The sequence below is a fragment of the Takifugu rubripes genome, chromosome 7 (assembly GCF_901000725.2).
Source record: "Takifugu rubripes chromosome 7, fTakRub1.2, whole genome shotgun sequence".
Classification (NCBI taxonomy): domain Eukaryota; kingdom Metazoa; phylum Chordata; class Actinopteri; order Tetraodontiformes; family Tetraodontidae; genus Takifugu; species Takifugu rubripes.
In genome coordinates, this window is record NC_042291.1 from 4,521,645 (window position 1) to 4,537,714 (window position 16,070).

A 16,070-nucleotide genomic window follows, 5' to 3' on the forward strand; every position below is an offset into this window, starting at 1 on the left:
AACACGACAACAATTTGTAAGAGCAAAATCATTTTAATTATATCTATTTAATATATCTAATATCTATAAAGTTATACAGTCCAAAGGTCAGGGGTCAAAGGCATCCAAGCTTTGCTGCCATAACCCGAGGGCAAACTTTGTGCCGGTGCTGACCCTCTCCGTGTCTGGGGTTCGGCTGACGAGCACAGCGAGAGGCACCGTGGCGTCGGTCAGAGCGCCGTGCGCAGACACCTGGGACACACTGCAACACAGCTGCGGTCACAAGACTGATGGGTTCAGTTGGTCAGACCAACATTAACCGTCAACTGTATCACCTGATGCTGGTTGGCAGGTCGGTGAGGTCAACATCGCCGTCTTCACCGTCCACGGCAGACACGATGGCTCTGATCAACTTCCTGTCCGCCCACAGACAGGCGCTGACCTCACAGGGAGCTGGACTCAAAGAGGTCTGAAGGTCCAGAACACGACGTCACAGCATCCAAAAACATGACACGAAGACAAGGTGGAGGACACATACCTGCAAATGCAGGTGAGACAGCGGAGAATGCAGCAGCATGTAGACAATCACATGATGCCGCTGAGGAGGTCCGCATGACAGCAGAGGGGGGTACACTGACTGAGTGGAGGTCACGAGAGAGAGATGACATTACACAGACTGCTGCAGCACCACATAGTGGCGGTACAGGTGAATAACACATGGAGACTGGACGCAGACAACAGAAGAGTGAGAGAAACTTCACTTCTGTCTTCAGATCTTTCACAGCTATTTGATGGACTTTAGCCAGACTATTACAGATCTAGAATGCTGTTGTAAGCCTCATTGGCTGGCTAGGTGGCTGCTACAGAGCTGCAGCTGTTAGCTTTAGCTTCAGTCTCCATCTGTTCAGTACTAAATAAATAAACCGTTCACCTCCCATAGTCCCAAGATCTTTGAAGACCGTCTGTCTGGTTTCAGTTTTAGCCCAGTTTCCTCATGTAACTCCCGGAGACCTGCATCTAGGAGCTGCACACACAAGCATAAATGGTGTATTGTAGTATAAAGACACCATACTGAGTGAAACAAAGAGGAAGTCATTTACCGTTTCATCTGGTTCGACATGGCCACCTAGATAAAACAAAAATAGAATTATAGGAATGTTCCCGCGGCCTGTGATGACACCTTAGATTAATGTAGAGCTGAGCTCCATTGGTGACCATCAACCACTCAAATATGGTGACATCAGACCTGGAGGAACCCATAAATTGGGGAAAATGTGAAGCTCCTTTGCTCGCCGTGTCAGCAGCACTCTCTCATCAGATGTCTGAAGGAGGACCGCCACCCCCACGTCTACGCCACGCTGCTGCACTTCCAGCGGGGTCGCAGCCATCTCAGCGGCCGAGAGGTGTTTGATGGGACAGAAGTTTGGCCTCTGAAACACAGCAGCAGCAACATGACACGCTTCAGAGCGGCAGTTCCATGGATGAAATCAGGTGATTTCCTCACCTTCAGTGGGACCCTTGGTCCTCCGTCGCCTCCACTGATGATGAACTGGTTTTTGTCCAGAGAACAGGACACCTCCGCTTGGTCATCACCACTGAAGAAACCGGTCACACTCTGACAGAAGAAGACAGAGCTGCTTCATAAAGGAACAGAACAACACCAGGCAAAATCCAGAACCTACCTGAAGGAAGGGAGCTCGCTGTGGGACCGCTCCATTCTTACAGACATGAACCAGGATCCTCTTGACTGGATCCATGTGTGTAGCTGGAACATCTGGACTCTGGCCCTTGTTCTGATAGCATATGAAAGCATATAGTTTATTTTTGACTGAATAAACCAGCAGATATTCAACTTACTTTCTGCGGAATATCACATTTTCAACCTACGGAGATGAACACGTTAGGAACACTTAAGTTCACGGAGCTGAAACACCGGCTAGGCTAAACTAACGTCCTGTGGAGCCAGAACCGACTTCCGCTTAAGAACTTCAAAATAAAGGCGCTAGCATCCTGTTTCAACATTGTCCATATTAAACATATTAACGTCCTAATAAACTCGTTACTTAAAGTGCCTTTTAACAGAGAAATATACATTAACACATCACATTTTTCCCACTTACACTCGCCATTATGTACATGTAATGTTAAAGACGCTTGGCGAGCGAATTCTTTTATAAATAACTTTTTAAATGTTCGTCTTTACGTAGTCACGGTACCCATAACCATGGTTACACCTACGTGTCCCTCCAAGACTCAGAAGCCTAAAACGTTACTATAATTATGAAAGGGGCACCAATATGTATATTCTTCCATTTTCACACAACAAAATAATCCTAAACAACACTCACACACACACATCAGACATTGTTCTGTTAAGGAAATTGCACAAAAGGCTCTCTATTGTTTCACCTTTATTTATTCATGGTAGTTAATAACTGCAGCTAATTACTGCGGTTGATTTTGTCAGTCATAAAGGAACAAAAATGCACAACTTGTAAAGATGACTTCCTCAACAATACCCTTGTAACATGTGGATGTGGGAGAGTAATATTGAGACTGCCAGGTTCAGGTTGGGCTCTTTGCTGGCTGTTGACAGGTTTACAGGAAGATGTGAACTTCTACTAATGAACCCTTGTGTAATGTTCATATTGTTGTTACTCAGCCAGCGTTTGTGGGTCTGATGGACCCGTTGCATTTTGTGGCTTTTAATACCTCACAATCAAACACTTTTATGTTAAAATACTGAACAGATGTTTACCTCATCCCAATTACAAGCAGTATAAACAATATATATGGTTAATATTTGCCCTTTACCTTTGTTAGGTCACATTTATAACTTATTATTTAAAACATAATAAAGAAAATCAATTAAAATCAAGATATGAGCAGAAACAAAGTTACAAGTGAAGCAAGGTTTTTCAAAACTACTGACTTTTATTTCTTTGAACTTATCTTTATTTTTTAATAAAAAGTGAAAACGGCTCCCACAGACCCGAACACCACAGAAGGGTTGAGGGCATTTAAGTGTGGGGAGTGTGCTGTCCCTGATCATCTGATCACGTATGGCTGCAGAGGCTCCATCGGCGGTCCTGGGGGTGGGATGGTGGTTGTCCAGGGGATGGACAACTTTGGTCCTGGGGGGGTCACTGGATGTTCTGTCTATCTGTGCTATTCTTGGCCTGGATCGGTGTGATGGGGATGCAGCGTCCCAGTGTCACTAACTGGTGCACCGAGTGGCAACATCACACACATTCAGACCAACATTAACACACAGGTGCAGCGACAGACACACCAGCACAGCTAAGGACAGACTTTTGCTGCAAAAATCTCAGTGATGAAAGACGACTGTGTGGTGAAAACGCAGATTTGCTTGATTGTGGCTCTTTGGCTTGGGCGTTGCTGTTATCTGAATTTGGTTATCATTAATCTTATGTGCTGTATGGACTGCATCAATGGCGTGCTCTCATCTTAGTTCTGGTTTGAGAATGATGTCAGAACTCGGGACTCTGGTCTATCCAAGGGTTAAAAAAGACAAATTTGTCTCACACATTCAAATTCATTCATTTTTACTGACACCTAATGTAATAGTTAAGGATTAATGACCAGTTCGTTCTTCCGCTTATGTGGGCTTTGGAGAACGGATGGAGACTTCTTCATCTAGGCGATACAGCTGGGGCAACACTGTTGTCGGGGGCTGCTGCCATGGCATCAAGCAGGGGGCGAACATCATCAAAGACTTCCTGGAGGTCAAAGTTCAAAAGAAAATCTCAAGTACTGAATGATGTCATCCATGTAGCAACTGATCTACTGGAGAAGCTAACGCTGCTAAAAGACAAATGCTGACTGAAGAGGCTAACACCAACATTCGCCTGCGGTGAGGGCTCATGGTATGCACTAAGTTGCTGTAACTGGTCTATTTTTGGGGATATAAAAGCGATTAGCTTTGTTTGTTGACGGCCTTAACGTTGTTGAAATCTGCTGATGATACAAACAGTCACATGTTTGCTGTAGCTAACAACATCAGGTCATAAGATAAAATCAAATGGCCACCGCTGATTGGAGAAGCTAAGATTGGTGTTAGCATCGGACAAGGTTTAGGACTGTTGCGTAAACCTGATGATAAATGAAGTTAAGGTTGGCGTACTGTGACGGTGCGTCCGTGGCGTCTGATGGCCCGAGCAGAGAAAAAGGAGACGGTGATGGATACGCAGACCTGCAGAACCAGGAGAACCACGAGGAGGCCTAAAGATCCATATTCTGATGCCTAAAACAAAGCAACATTAAAAAGACTTCCTCTACCACAGTTAGAGTTGATACTCACAGAAGAAAATTTGTTTAAATTCATGACACATTTTTAAACAGTCCACCATCGTCCTCTGAAAAGACGTGAATTCTGACTGACTTACATCAAGTATTTTGATCCTCCCCAAGCATCTGTTCCTCTCCTCCTCTGTAGGAGTTACGTCCCCCCAGGTTTCATCGTCACAGAAAATGTAAGCAGGCTGGTATATAGCTATCAGGAAGCACAGATAGGCCACGCCCCCTACGCCCACCAGCACGCTGATGATGTTTGACACAATACTGGCCCAGACCTGGACCCAGAAAAGACAGCATCAGAATAAGTTCATGAGCTTCAACCTGGTTAATGCCTCATCTATCATGTTATTTCTTGTCTAGTTTCTCTGCTTCTCCCCCACCATCCAACTAATGGTATCACCACCTTTATAGCTGTATGCTGACCTACTGACCTCCGACCCTGCTGACCCACTCAACTCTTACACCAGCACTTTGTTATAATTAATGTATTTCCCTGATCTCTACCTATTCTATCCTCTACCTGTCCTCCCCCTTCTCCTCCCTCTCTACCCAGCCCCCCATCAGCAGGAGGGTCCCCCTACATGAGCCTGGTCCTGCTCAAGGTTTCTTCCTGTTAAAGGGGAGTTTTTCCTTGCCACTGTTGCTTGTTGGGGGGGTCAGGCCCTGGGATTCTGGAAAGCGCCTAGAAACCATTTTGATTGACAGACGCTATATAAATAAAGATTGATTGATTGATTGATTGATCTATGCTAACACACAGGCTAAAGTTTATGAAGATTTGTCACAAAGACTTAGCTGAGAAACGTTATGTCAAAAATATGTCAGCACGTTTGGATCCTCTGGCCAGTTCAAAGTGATTTGAAGACATTTGCTGAATTAATTAAAGATGACATGGACAAGTCATCATTGGCCTGATGGAGAAGCTAACACTCATGCCATACCAGCTAGCACTGTCAGGAGTACTGACCTGGAAGAGAACATTAATGTACCATTACAGGTAAAAACTCACCAAAGACGCTGACGTTTTCTTCAGTGTTGCCAAAGTCAGAGAGCCTGAAACCACAAACTGAGCATAAGGAGACAAGAGTGAGGATGCGGGCAGAACCACCAACCAGAGCTTAGCCACCTGAACGTGAGGGATACTGACAGTGACGGTGAGGCACAGAGGAGCGTGAAGGACCAGGAGCGGCGAGTAGGCGGCTCTCAGACTGAACAGAACACATAAAACCCCCACGATGATCTGAACCACCTGAAACACACAAACTCCGTTACAGCACCATGGATGCAGGGGCACAGCTGTCAGGGGTGCCACCATCCCAAACAATGACCCAAGAAACTCACCCCAAGACCCTGAGGCCCCCCCTGAAGAAAGGATGCACTTAATTCATCCAACTTGGTGGGGGGCAGAAGACGTCGGGCTGGGGGTGTGGTCGGTGCGGTGGTGGGCGTGGCCTGTGCGCCGCCCGGAACACTGTGAAGCGGGATGGAGGCTTCATCCTGCGGGATGACTTGCGTGATGACCACTACGCCCCCCACCTTAGTGAGGGATGTCGACATCGTGGGCCGGCCAAATGGAAAAATACCACGGAAGTTCTACCAAACAACAATGATAGATTAGAAACTTCCTCTTTGATCAAAGACAATTAGTAAAATATCATTTAAACTCCACTAGCAGTGAGGAAAATTACAAATGTCTGCCACATAACAGCTGAAAACCTTTAACACGTGACCAGGCAGAGCTGTGAAAAAGTTGTTAATCTAAATCTTCAGACGATGGTAGATGTGTTTAGCTTTGTTTATTTGGGCGTTTTGAAGACCATTTCGCTCTTTACCTGACTGTTGCGCAGCTCCCCGAAGAAAAGCGGAAGTACTGACCAAGTGTTGCCTTCACGGTCTCTCCGTAAAATCGGAAATCTGACCGAGAGTGTGTAGGGGAGGCTTCAATGATGCGCGCGCGTGTTGTAGCGTGTTACACCGCGTGCGTGTATACGTGTTTGTGAGTATGTGTGTAAATGCGTGAGTTCGTATGTGTGTGTGTGTGTGTGTGTGTGTGTGTGTGTGTGTGTGTTTTACTGGGTGACAACTGGAGAAATTACCTCCAAAGAGCTGTTCTCTGACATCAGGGCTGCTGTGGTCTGGAGGAGGCGTGAGTGGCGTCAGAGCTTCAGACGTGAGCAAAGCCCTTCAGACAGGCAGTCCGATTGTCTGTGTCACATGATGGCTCTGACTTGGGGCTTTTCAGGAAGGAGAATTACATGCAGCTTCTTGGAACAGAGTGAACTCATTTCTGGAGGAGGCTCCAGCTCAGCAGAGAAGGTCAGACCCAACAGAAGAAGGTCAGGCGCTCCCCTGCACTGATGTGTGAGTCCCATGATGCTTTGCATCAATCTGATGCACCTCTGAGGTTCTCTCTCAGTAAAGGAACAGAACTTTATAAATTAACTGTCCAGCAAGACCAGAATGTGCGGCTAGAAGTGCTAAATGCTGAGACCAGCTGCAGAAGCCTTCCAGCGAGCTGGAGTCAGAACGTGTCACAGAGAAGCTTCGCTGAGATGTGAGGAGGCAGAGCCGGAGGGTCACGCCTTGCAAACTTGACTCTGCAACGGCCCGGCGTGGAGTCCATCAGTCTCAGCACCGGTGCTGCAGCCACCGCGGTGATGCCACTCCGCTGTCGTTATGACCTCTGTTAGCTATTAGCATGCTAACTTTTCTATTGTCCCAGAGTAGAGTTACAACCTGCAGCTTGACAGACTCTGACAGGGATAATTAGATAAGTTTTGGTAAAGGATCATGATGAGAAGAATTTTATAACAAGCCCTCAGCAGAACACTGAGCGCTTCTTCATCTAAATGACTTCAGTGTTTCTTAATCGATCGGTTCAACTCTGAGACATAATCAGGCTGATTCAAAGTTCAAATCATATCAACAGTGACGTAACGCAGCTTCGTCCAATCAGGCTGCTTGATTCAGCCACAAAAACTGTCCAGGCTGTTTCTCAGCACATCAGAACCGTTCTTCGCCATTGTCGAGCCACTTGCTGACCCGCTTCCTCGCTACCTGACGCTCTTGGATGGGGTAAGACTTCCTAATTCCAGCCGGGACACCCAACTGGGAACCACTCATTCACTACTGATGACTCACTGATTTCAATTTGCTTCTGGTTCTGGTTCGTTAGCTTCAAAAACAGAATCTTTGGGCTTTGGTAGATGATTCTCACGTGGGTAGCTCCCATCAGAGAGGAGGTCCCTAACCAAAGGTTCTGGCTTCTGGTCCCTTCTGGACCTTTGGATCCCCGTAAAGGTGAATCTTGTGCACGGGGACATCTGAGTGGCTATTAAACCAGCGTGGGACTTCAGGTGCTGCACATGTCTTGTGAATTTCCGCAGATGGTTCGAACCCATGTTTGTTCTTGACACACCAGCTGCAAGAGCATCTGGAGATGAACCACACCCAGTCAGAAGGGAACCAGCCGATGTCCAAACAGGCCACCACACAAAGCTAATATTGCTTCCAGCAGATGGTGGCCAGGAGCCCCACAAGGCTCCCTCTTGGGAACGGTGCCATTCTGAGCAGTAGAAAAGCCAAATTATTGCTTCTTTATTGTGATCAAAACGGTGGAGGTGACGGGCTGGGCCTGGACACAGACATTAGTTTAGGACACGTGTTCTGGCCTCGACACGGAGCTGATTTTAATGCGGCTGCGGCTGAACAGGCGCTGCATTGTGAGCGCTAGCAGCTGACTGCCTCATGCTGCCCCCCATGATGCTCGTCTGTCCTCTTGTCTGTCCACAGATCCAGTGGAGGCGAGATGTCTGACCATGAGGTGAGCCCATCTGGATGCTAATCCAGTTACTCTCAGACGCCACTCTGATATTTCCAGGAACTAAATGAGTCGCATCACAAACATCAGCACTTCTTTGCCAGCTGCTGTCATTAACCTACCTGAATCCTCTGACACACCTGAAAAAGAGGGCGGGGCCAGCTTTCAGGGCTCCGTCTGTGTGTCATCACATGGTCATTGGTGTAATGGACCGATTTATTTTTATGTGACACTTGTTCTGTTTTTCAGACCAGTGCCATGCTCAGAGCCTCCCACCTGCCCCTGGTTCGCTCTGCTTTACAGAACATGATGGCGGCATACTCTGATGTCAAAGGTCGCTACCCTCTCCTGGGTCTGGTGGGAGGAGTGGCTGAGATCAGTGTACGCCAAATCTCTCAAGTTGCCATGAGACAAGCCACGCCCCTCCTGCAGAGTCTGGAGCCTCAGAGTATGTAGAGCTGGTACAGCTAATGCTAACACTGCTAATCTGTTCATCGGCAGATGAGGCACCAGACCAGATGTTCTGCACTTCCCGTATTTCCACAACCGTGACTTCATAAAGTATGATTTAGTTGTTTTACAGGTCACCTCTCTCTCCTCCCCTTTCTCCCTCGGCCTCCCTCCCTCCCCCTCTCTCTGTCTCACTCTCCTCACCCCTGTTTGTCTTTCTGTCTGCACCCCATCTCTCAGTTGAGGTCGCCAACAGTTTTGCCCTCATCGGTCTCGACCGTCTGGAGAAAACCTTCCCAATCCTGAACCAGTCAACAGAGGAGGTTCGATCCTTTCCCCAGCTTTTCTTCAAGTCCTGACCTTCAAGCTTCATTGATCTGTTGTTGTGAGAGCAGGTGGTGGGTCACCTGAAGGACTCCCTGGTCCTGACACTGGACGACGTGCAGCTGTGGCTGATGGACAATGTGGATGGTGCTCTGGATCAGCTTGAGCGGCTCGCAGATGCTGTCCGGACCGTTGCGCAGCAGGTGCAGGACAGTCAGATGGGTCGCGCTGCCTCGTCAGGACTGGATGACGTCCTGAGTCGCGTGGAGGAAGCTACCGCTTACTATCTGCCCCTTCCCCCAACACTGCGTGAGTACAGAGCAGCAAATGTGTGGTTTTCCAGTGATCCAGACCTCTGTGAAGCTGCTAACCCCAGATGTGCTTGACGCACCTCTGGCAGACAGTCAACAACACAGACAGCCTCATTTCTCCATGTTTGATCTGTTGGGTTTCAGGTCGGGAGTGGGAGATGAAAGTCCAGGAGTATGAGGATGAAGATGAGGATGATGAGCCCAGTTTATGGACTAGGGTTCGCAGTCTGCTGCTCAACTTGAGTCTACAGCTTTACCATAACCTGATGAAGATCAGAGAGCAGCTGCAAAGAGCCACCAAGATGCTGGGAGACGCCGCCAACGCGGTGAGACAATTGCTTAAGTGAAGTTGCTAACACTTAACCTCAGCCAATGTTGACCTGCAGTACCACCTTTTACCTCTAGATGTTACAGTATAATAGCCCTCTCCTACACTACCTGACCGCCAGGGGGACGTGGTGCCTCCCCAGGTCAGGAGAGATTCACAACGCTGCCACTCAACACTGAGGCCAATCCAAATATGAGAGAGAATCACAGTAGACGCGTGTGTTCTGTCCAGGTCCCAAATAGTGGCTGACCCACAAGTGCCCAGCAGGGACACCCCCCCAAAATCAAGCCAATATGTGGAGTCAAAATGGATCTGTTAACAACGAAGAACAAACTAATGTGTCAGGAGCTTATCCAGACTTCCAGCTCCTTTGTCTGAGTGGTTCTGCACAGTTCTAGTTCTCAGGGCAAATCAGGTTCTGACAGAAACCCTGGGGGACTCTACCCGGCCCTGGTACCAGTTTCATGTATTCACATGTTCCCTGCAGGTTGGTCTGGGTCTGGTTTTGGAGCTCGTCAATGAGCTCCTGCAGCGCATCCGGAACCTCCTGGTGGCCATGGTCTACCGTGTGGAGAGTGTTCGGGAGACGGCGCTGAACGGTATTCGTAGCCAAGCCATGGTTCTGGCTGAGTGGCGTCCTGTGCGTCAGATCAGAGACCTACCAGCTCAGACCCAGCAGCTTTTGCGAGACTTGCGGGAACTCTTTAAGATGCTCTTGCAGCTGGTCATCAACACTACGCCACTTTACAACATGGTGAGGAACCACACACGCAACCAGGTCTACGACAACTGGAACACTAACACACAAGTAGATGAAAAGAAGAAGCCGATAACGGTAATAAATAATGACGTATTTCAATCATCACGATCGTCTCTGTGCACAGCTTCAGCGACCCTCGGATCAGGAAGTTGAGGACTTCCTGAACCAGGATGACTTCATGTCTGACAACTCGTCTCACCGAAGGTCAGCTAACAGTCTGTTTCTGAAGGCGATGGATGGCCGGCCTCGCCGCCGCCGGAGCCTGCATTTCCGCACCACTCGAGGATCCGGGGCCCCTCACAGCCCCGATCCCCCTAATGGCCGCCGCTCCAGCCTGAAGGATTCCCCGGAGGTGGAGAGCGTGTCCTCCCCTTCCGACAGTGTCAGCACCCAACGGCGCCCATCCACCACCGAGCTGCTGCTAACCCCGCTCAAGCAGTTCGTGTCTCAGAGCCAGAAAGCCTTTGAGTATCTGAGTCCTAACTCCACCGAAAATGCTGTCAACGACATAGCAGCCGCCCTTCACTAAAGGCCAGGCTGACTCCTCAAATCTGACTTGATCCTTGACCAAGCGAAGCCACCCCCTAATCTTTTTTTTAAGCTGGCATTAGCTTGTGCTTCACATTCACCAACCAAACCAGAAAACAGCTGATAAAACATGTAAGTCAGACAGACTCATTCCTCTCTTAAGTTTTACTCCACAAGAATGCACCGTAGCGACGGAGCTTCTGTTCGGCCTGCAGACTGAGCGCATCGTCACGGAACTGTAGACATGCTGTCGACCTACCTGGGCGGTTGGAGCATGTTACCAGTTACCTGTGATGAAGAGTCCTGAGATGTGATGAAGGCTTCAGAATGTTCTTTTACAGTGTTGATTGTCTGGACATGAGTAGAAGCCTCTAAAAAGGTAGCATCAATATTAATCGGTTGTCTTGTGTAGAAACTCTGTGTCAGACATGTTCCAATAAAGCTTTCTCCACCCTGCCCACATCTGTGCACAACGCTCCTCTGTTCCACGGTCCCAACTGAAATTCAGCTGTTGCCTGTAGGCGGCGCTGATGATCACCTTTAGTTCATTCTTAAAGGTTAGCTGATGATCAGGGAACACCAAGTTTCACCCATTTGAAGGAAGAGGAGGGGAAATTCTCTTCACACCTTCATCCTCTCCTGGACTGAACTCTGGTGAATGTGAAAATGATTTCGGATCACTAAAGTATTGATCAGCACAAGTGGAAGAGCAAGAGAAGAACTTGCATTTAGATCCCCCTCCATGAGCCTGGGCCTGCTCAAGGTTTCTTCCTGTTAAAGGGAAGCTTTTCCTTGCTGTTGTTGCTTGTTTGGGGTCAGGCCCTGGGATTCTGGAAAGCGCCTAGAAACAATTCTGATTGTAACAGATGCTATTAATAAAGATTGAAGAAGAGAAGATAAAGCTGATCTCATTTCATAAACAAAAATATGTTTTTAAAAGGCCCGTTCTGATCTGCTCCAACACCCTCAGATCCTCCTCTTCCATCATGAGGAGAAGCTCTGACCTTAGGTTAGGTTGGCGCTGGTTTACTCCTCGGAAGCCGAGATGTGGACTTAATGAGAACAGAAGAACCAGTTTGTGGTATCAAAATCAGAGAACTATTTATTCAACATGAAGTCTCAGAGGGTCAACATTAGAAACTGACGCGTTAGTATGAGAACAATCGATGAGAAGAGCTACACTTGAGGAAGAAGACTTGTTATCACATTAGGGATTCATGCAGTCGTTTATTTGAAATGTTAGAAAAGTAAACAGGCCGTTACGTCTGTCTGTGTGCGGAGGTGGACTGAAACCACTTCCTCTGTCTGTTTCACTCAGGAACGTGGAGGTCTTTGCTCCTCTTCACACCAGACTGTAACGGCTTCACACCTTTAGGACCTCAGCAGGACGGAGGAGGATTTGGGCCTGATGGTTCAGACTCTGACTCACATGTTTTGGTTTAGAATTATGAATTAATAAAGCTTAGAGCAGATGTGTAGTGTTGTCTGTAAAGCAGAATCGTCCATCGGTGACCCAAGTTCTCCTCCGTACTGCTGAAACGCCTCCCCCAGCGTTGCCCCCGTTGCCCCCGTGATGGTCGGAGGGGCCACCATCGCTCATTGCTGCAGGCAGCCGCACTTGGTGTTCTTCTCTTTGTGTGTAGAACCAAACATCTGGGTGGCCTGATTGTTGATCAGTGCCCAGAAGTTCTCAAAGGAAATGTTCTGACCGTTCTGCACACCCATCTTCTGGAGAAGCTGGCCCAAAGCCTCCTCGTTCTCCGCCGACTGCAACAGCAAACAGGAAGTGGGGGTAAGCCGAGACGTGCCAACACTCATCTGCTCATTAAACTGTTTAAAACTGCTGTTTTCTCTTCAGCCGTGAACTTGGTGGCTGGTTTGGTTGCTCTTGTCTGTTGACTGGTCACGACACAATGACTGTGTTGCTGTGGTAGCGTTCTACTCACTAAAGAGATTTTCAGAATCTATTTTTATGATCACAGCAACTGTTCAGATTATAAATGTCCAGAACCACCAAAACATTTTCATGGGTGACAGGTGCAGAAGGTCCAAACAGCCAGAAGACGAGGGAACAAGAAGGAACATTAGCTGTCAAAGTGCGAAACAGAATTTTTATTTTCCAAGAGCACAACAGTACTGGTCAGGGGGAGGAGCTTCTGGTACCTTTGCCACTACTGGCAACTGCTTGGACACCATGGTCTGGAACTGGGTGGTGGTCATGGTGGGTCCATCATCTGCAGCCTTGTGAAACTCTGTGACCAAAGCGTTGATGGCCAGCTCCAACTCTGAGTACTGACAGAGCAACAACAGACAGCAGGTCAGGTACAACAACTGGCTCGGTCGCCACGGCAACCAGCAATTGTCCAGTCTCACCGAACAACAGGGTCAATCATACAATGGCGTCTCTTCCCCAACAGAAACCTGAAGTTCTTTTCACATCACAGTAGCTCTGATTGTTTCAACCACCAGATGACTGTAAAAAACAGCTGGAATCTCAGGAATGTCCCAGCAGGCCGCGCTGAAAGGAACCTACATGCACATAATATGACGGGGTAGTCGCACCAGCAACACAACAGCCTCAGTGGCACCGACTACAACTCCCAGAATTCTCTTTAACCAGGATTTCAAATGAAGTTTGACATTTTAGGAGCCACATAAATGTGGTTGCAGCATGATAAACCTCCAAAACGTGCTCAAATGTTTTTGACCTAATGGCACCCGTGGGGGAGGGGCTTACAGGTGAAAACCCCAGTAAAACTGATCCTTGAAAGCAGGTTCAGAAGTTATTCTTCAGTCGTTGAAGCATAAAGGAGTCGGCTCGGTGACTAATAAGTTTGCATTCGATTTAAAACGTGAATGCTCATAAGAACGGATTTAGCAAGTGTTAGCAAATGTCAGTAATTTGATTATATAAGAACAGGACATCATGTTCCCCAGATTGTTGACCCGCCAACATCTTTGGCATTAAAGATCTGAAGCAGATCTTTATTAATGATTTTGTGGTGTTTACCAGAACCACGTTGACATTAGTCGACCCAGCAATGTTGACTTTGTAAGAGGGGAGATGGCGTCCAAACTGCCAGCAGAGTCTTTGTTCAGAAACAAGTCCAAAATGTCCTCAAAGCTGTCCAGAACATCTGTTTCAGAGTTCCGCCCCAGGACTGAGCACCCAAACACAGAAATTCAGCCTTCAGTCACGTGACCAGGACGTGGCGCAGGCGGGAGCTGCAGCAGCTGCATTTTGGCTGCGCCTCAGGCCGCTCCAGAGTCAATGTGAACAGTTAAACAGCTGAAAGCGATCAGGCCATGCTGCTCTCTGAGGACCTGTTGTGAAAGAGGGCGGTGGCTGCAGATCAAGCCCTCGTCACTTCACAAGCCCGCAAACACATCTGATATGTTTGGACAGCATTATCGCTAGTGTTAGCTGTTACCACAGCTAAGAGCTAACAGAGCCTTGCTGCCATTATTGGCGACATTAATGTTGACTGTAAACACACCAGTGGACCAATCAAAGTAACCTAGCGGGATGATGGTCAGCTGACACCCAGAATCTGGATGTTGGTGCACATCTCACATTTTGGTTTGTCTTCTGTTTCCTTCTTCTTTGTCAATGATGGACAACAAACGCGCACATAACTGCACGGAAAGAGGAACTTTTTGATAAACTGATAACAGTTGGTCAAAGGCCACTGGCTCCTCTGTCTCCCCCTGCTGGCTGACTGCTGTAAAACCTTTTCATTTCGCGCCAGCCAGGCCGTAAAAAAAAAAAATATATGAATGGTTTCGCTGTTGAACCTCATTGCTATTGTCACTCAGTGGCGCCATCTATATGGGCGTAGTCAGCTGGCATAAAAGTGAAAAGCACTTCCAGGTGCTCTATTAAAAAATAAACAAAAACCACTGGAAGACGTTAATTGGACAAACAGACTTCATTCATGAGGGCACGCGCCAATCCTGAATCCTTATTTCAAAATAAGAGTACTTCCTGTTTGCCAAAGGCGTGTCGGCTTTCCCGCAGTTTTCTTTAATTCGATCGTTTAAGAAATTATAAAAGTGTGTTCCTCAAACAAGAAGCAGGAAAAACACATTAGTTCACACCTGTTCAGATTTCACACCCTCCTGATTGAGATTATCAGACAAATGAGAAGACTCAACTTTTACAGCCGACGTTTGGACTTTAATCGAGTTCTGCCGCGGACAATCAAAGGACTCTTTTTTCTAAAAACCGATTCACAATCCCGCACCCAGTTTACCCAGTTCGCCCAGTCAACATCCAGTTAGTCTCACCTTAGTCGCCATCTGTGCAGAAAAGAGGAAGAACGCTGCAGCGAAGGAGAGGAGACAGAGACTGACCGCGGATCCCAGTGTTCCTGCACGGAGTAAAGAGTCCACCCACTGCACACGCACACCCACACACACACACGCACACACACACACACACACGCACACACACACACACACCCACACACGCACACACACACACACACGCACACACACACACACACCCACACACACTAATGATAGCTGTTCCAGGGCGTGCGTGCGTGGTGTGACGTTAACGTCTCTTGTTTGTCCTTTGCTGTTTCTCTCTCTCACTATGCGCGCGCACTGACCTGTATAACCAGTTTCTTCAGGTTTTACACCTGAGGACAGAAACAGTAGAAAGAACAAGTGGTCTTACTGGGAACCACTAGAACCATTCAAATGCTTTCTTCAACATCCTGAAACAGGAGAACATCAGAGGAATCTGCTGAGGGAGACCAGGTGGGAATGTGGGGATCCACCCACAGAACCTTCCTGAAACCCCCTGACTCAGAAACAGACCCAGAAAGACCCTCGTCCTCAGTAGTTTATTGTTCTCGTCCTTGATATTTTTGTCCTTGTCCTCAGCAGTTTTTTGTCCTCGTCCTTGATAGTTTTGTGTCGTCCTGTCGTTTTTTTTTGTTCTCGCCTTTGATAGTTTTTTGTTCTCGTCCACAGTTGCTTTTTGTGGTTGCTCTTGGTAGTTGTTGTCCTCATCCTGTTTCTTTTTTCTCATTCTCATTCTATTGTCATGGAGGGACATCTTGATTCATCACCACCTGCCCTCAATCCAATAAGATCAAAGCATCAAAGAGCCATTGGTTGAAGGCGATATTGCAACTGTGTCATGTTGTCTTACAACTGCTCTACTGGTATCAATTAACTCTAGTTAGGCACCACGGACACAAATAGAAACAACATTTCCAGATCAGCTGTTAGGCAAAAACCCGG

General features: G+C 47.7%; 5 protein-coding genes across 8 annotated transcripts in view; 2 read left to right on the forward strand and 3 right to left on the reverse strand.

The window, feature by feature from the left end:
• Positions 1-13: 13 nt before the first annotated feature.
• nudt17 (nudix (nucleoside diphosphate linked moiety X)-type motif 17) lies at positions 14-1,969 on the reverse strand. Of its 3 annotated transcripts, none has more exons than XM_011605202.2 (9): positions 1,867-1,969; positions 1,662-1,772; positions 1,484-1,594; positions 1,226-1,409; positions 1,080-1,105; positions 911-1,003; positions 518-616; positions 315-448; positions 14-241 (listed from the first exon to the last, which is right to left on the reverse strand). In XM_011605202.2, the coding sequence occupies exons 2-9, from the start codon at positions 1,734-1,736 to the stop codon at positions 88-90; spliced, it is 876 nt and encodes a 291-aa protein (XP_011603504.2). In that variant the 5' UTR covers positions 1,737-1,772; positions 1,867-1,969; the 3' UTR covers positions 14-87. The 3 variants fall into 3 exon arrangements, with proteins under 3 accessions (XP_011603504.2, XP_003965834.2, XP_011603505.2); XM_003965785.3 differs by having other exon boundaries at positions 1,837-1,963; XM_011605203.2 differs by having other exon boundaries at positions 1,854-1,955.
• A 1,559-nt stretch (positions 1,970-3,528) lies between these two features.
• On the reverse strand, positions 3,529-6,269 carry LOC101061110 (membrane-spanning 4-domains subfamily A member 4A). The gene is made up of 7 exons (XM_003965786.3): positions 6,129-6,269; positions 5,638-5,889; positions 5,444-5,545; positions 5,306-5,362; positions 4,386-4,571; positions 4,124-4,243; positions 3,529-3,719 (listed from the first exon to the last, which is right to left on the reverse strand). Exons 2-7 carry the CDS (start codon positions 5,851-5,853, stop codon positions 3,633-3,635), a joined length of 768 nt encoding a protein of 255 aa, XP_003965835.2. The 5' UTR covers positions 5,854-5,889; positions 6,129-6,269; the 3' UTR covers positions 3,529-3,632.
• On the forward strand, positions 5,885-11,197 carry plin6 (perilipin 6). Of its 2 annotated transcripts, XM_029839202.1 has the most exons (9): positions 6,442-6,466; positions 6,539-7,371; positions 8,089-8,119; positions 8,366-8,564; positions 8,807-8,889; positions 8,962-9,199; positions 9,346-9,527; positions 10,017-10,283; positions 10,414-11,197. In XM_029839202.1, the coding sequence occupies exons 2-9, from the start codon at positions 7,367-7,369 to the stop codon at positions 10,816-10,818; spliced, it is 1,410 nt and encodes a 469-aa protein (XP_029695062.1). In that variant the 5' UTR covers positions 6,442-6,466; positions 6,539-7,366; the 3' UTR covers positions 10,819-11,197. The 2 variants fall into 2 exon arrangements, with proteins under 2 accessions (XP_003965836.2, XP_029695062.1); XM_003965787.2 differs by lacking the exons at positions 6,442-6,466; positions 6,539-7,371 and adding an exon at positions 5,885-6,292.
• A 695-nt stretch (positions 11,198-11,892) lies between these two features.
• On the reverse strand, positions 11,893-15,264 carry LOC115250342 (uncharacterized). The gene is made up of 3 exons (XM_029838519.1): positions 15,105-15,264; positions 12,981-13,109; positions 11,893-12,584 (listed from the first exon to the last, which is right to left on the reverse strand). Exons 1-3 carry the CDS (start codon positions 15,114-15,116, stop codon positions 12,414-12,416), a joined length of 312 nt encoding a protein of 103 aa, XP_029694379.1. The 5' UTR covers positions 15,117-15,264; the 3' UTR covers positions 11,893-12,413.
• A 309-nt stretch (positions 15,265-15,573) lies between these two features.
• dcst1 (DC-STAMP domain containing 1) overlaps positions 15,574-16,070 on the forward strand; it is a 6,453-nt gene continuing 5,956 nt past the window's right edge. Inside the window, exon 1 of the mRNA XM_003965761.3 lies at positions 15,574-16,070. This exon is cut by the window's right edge and continues 217 nt beyond it. The gene's annotated coding sequence lies outside the window, so the exon portion shown is untranslated.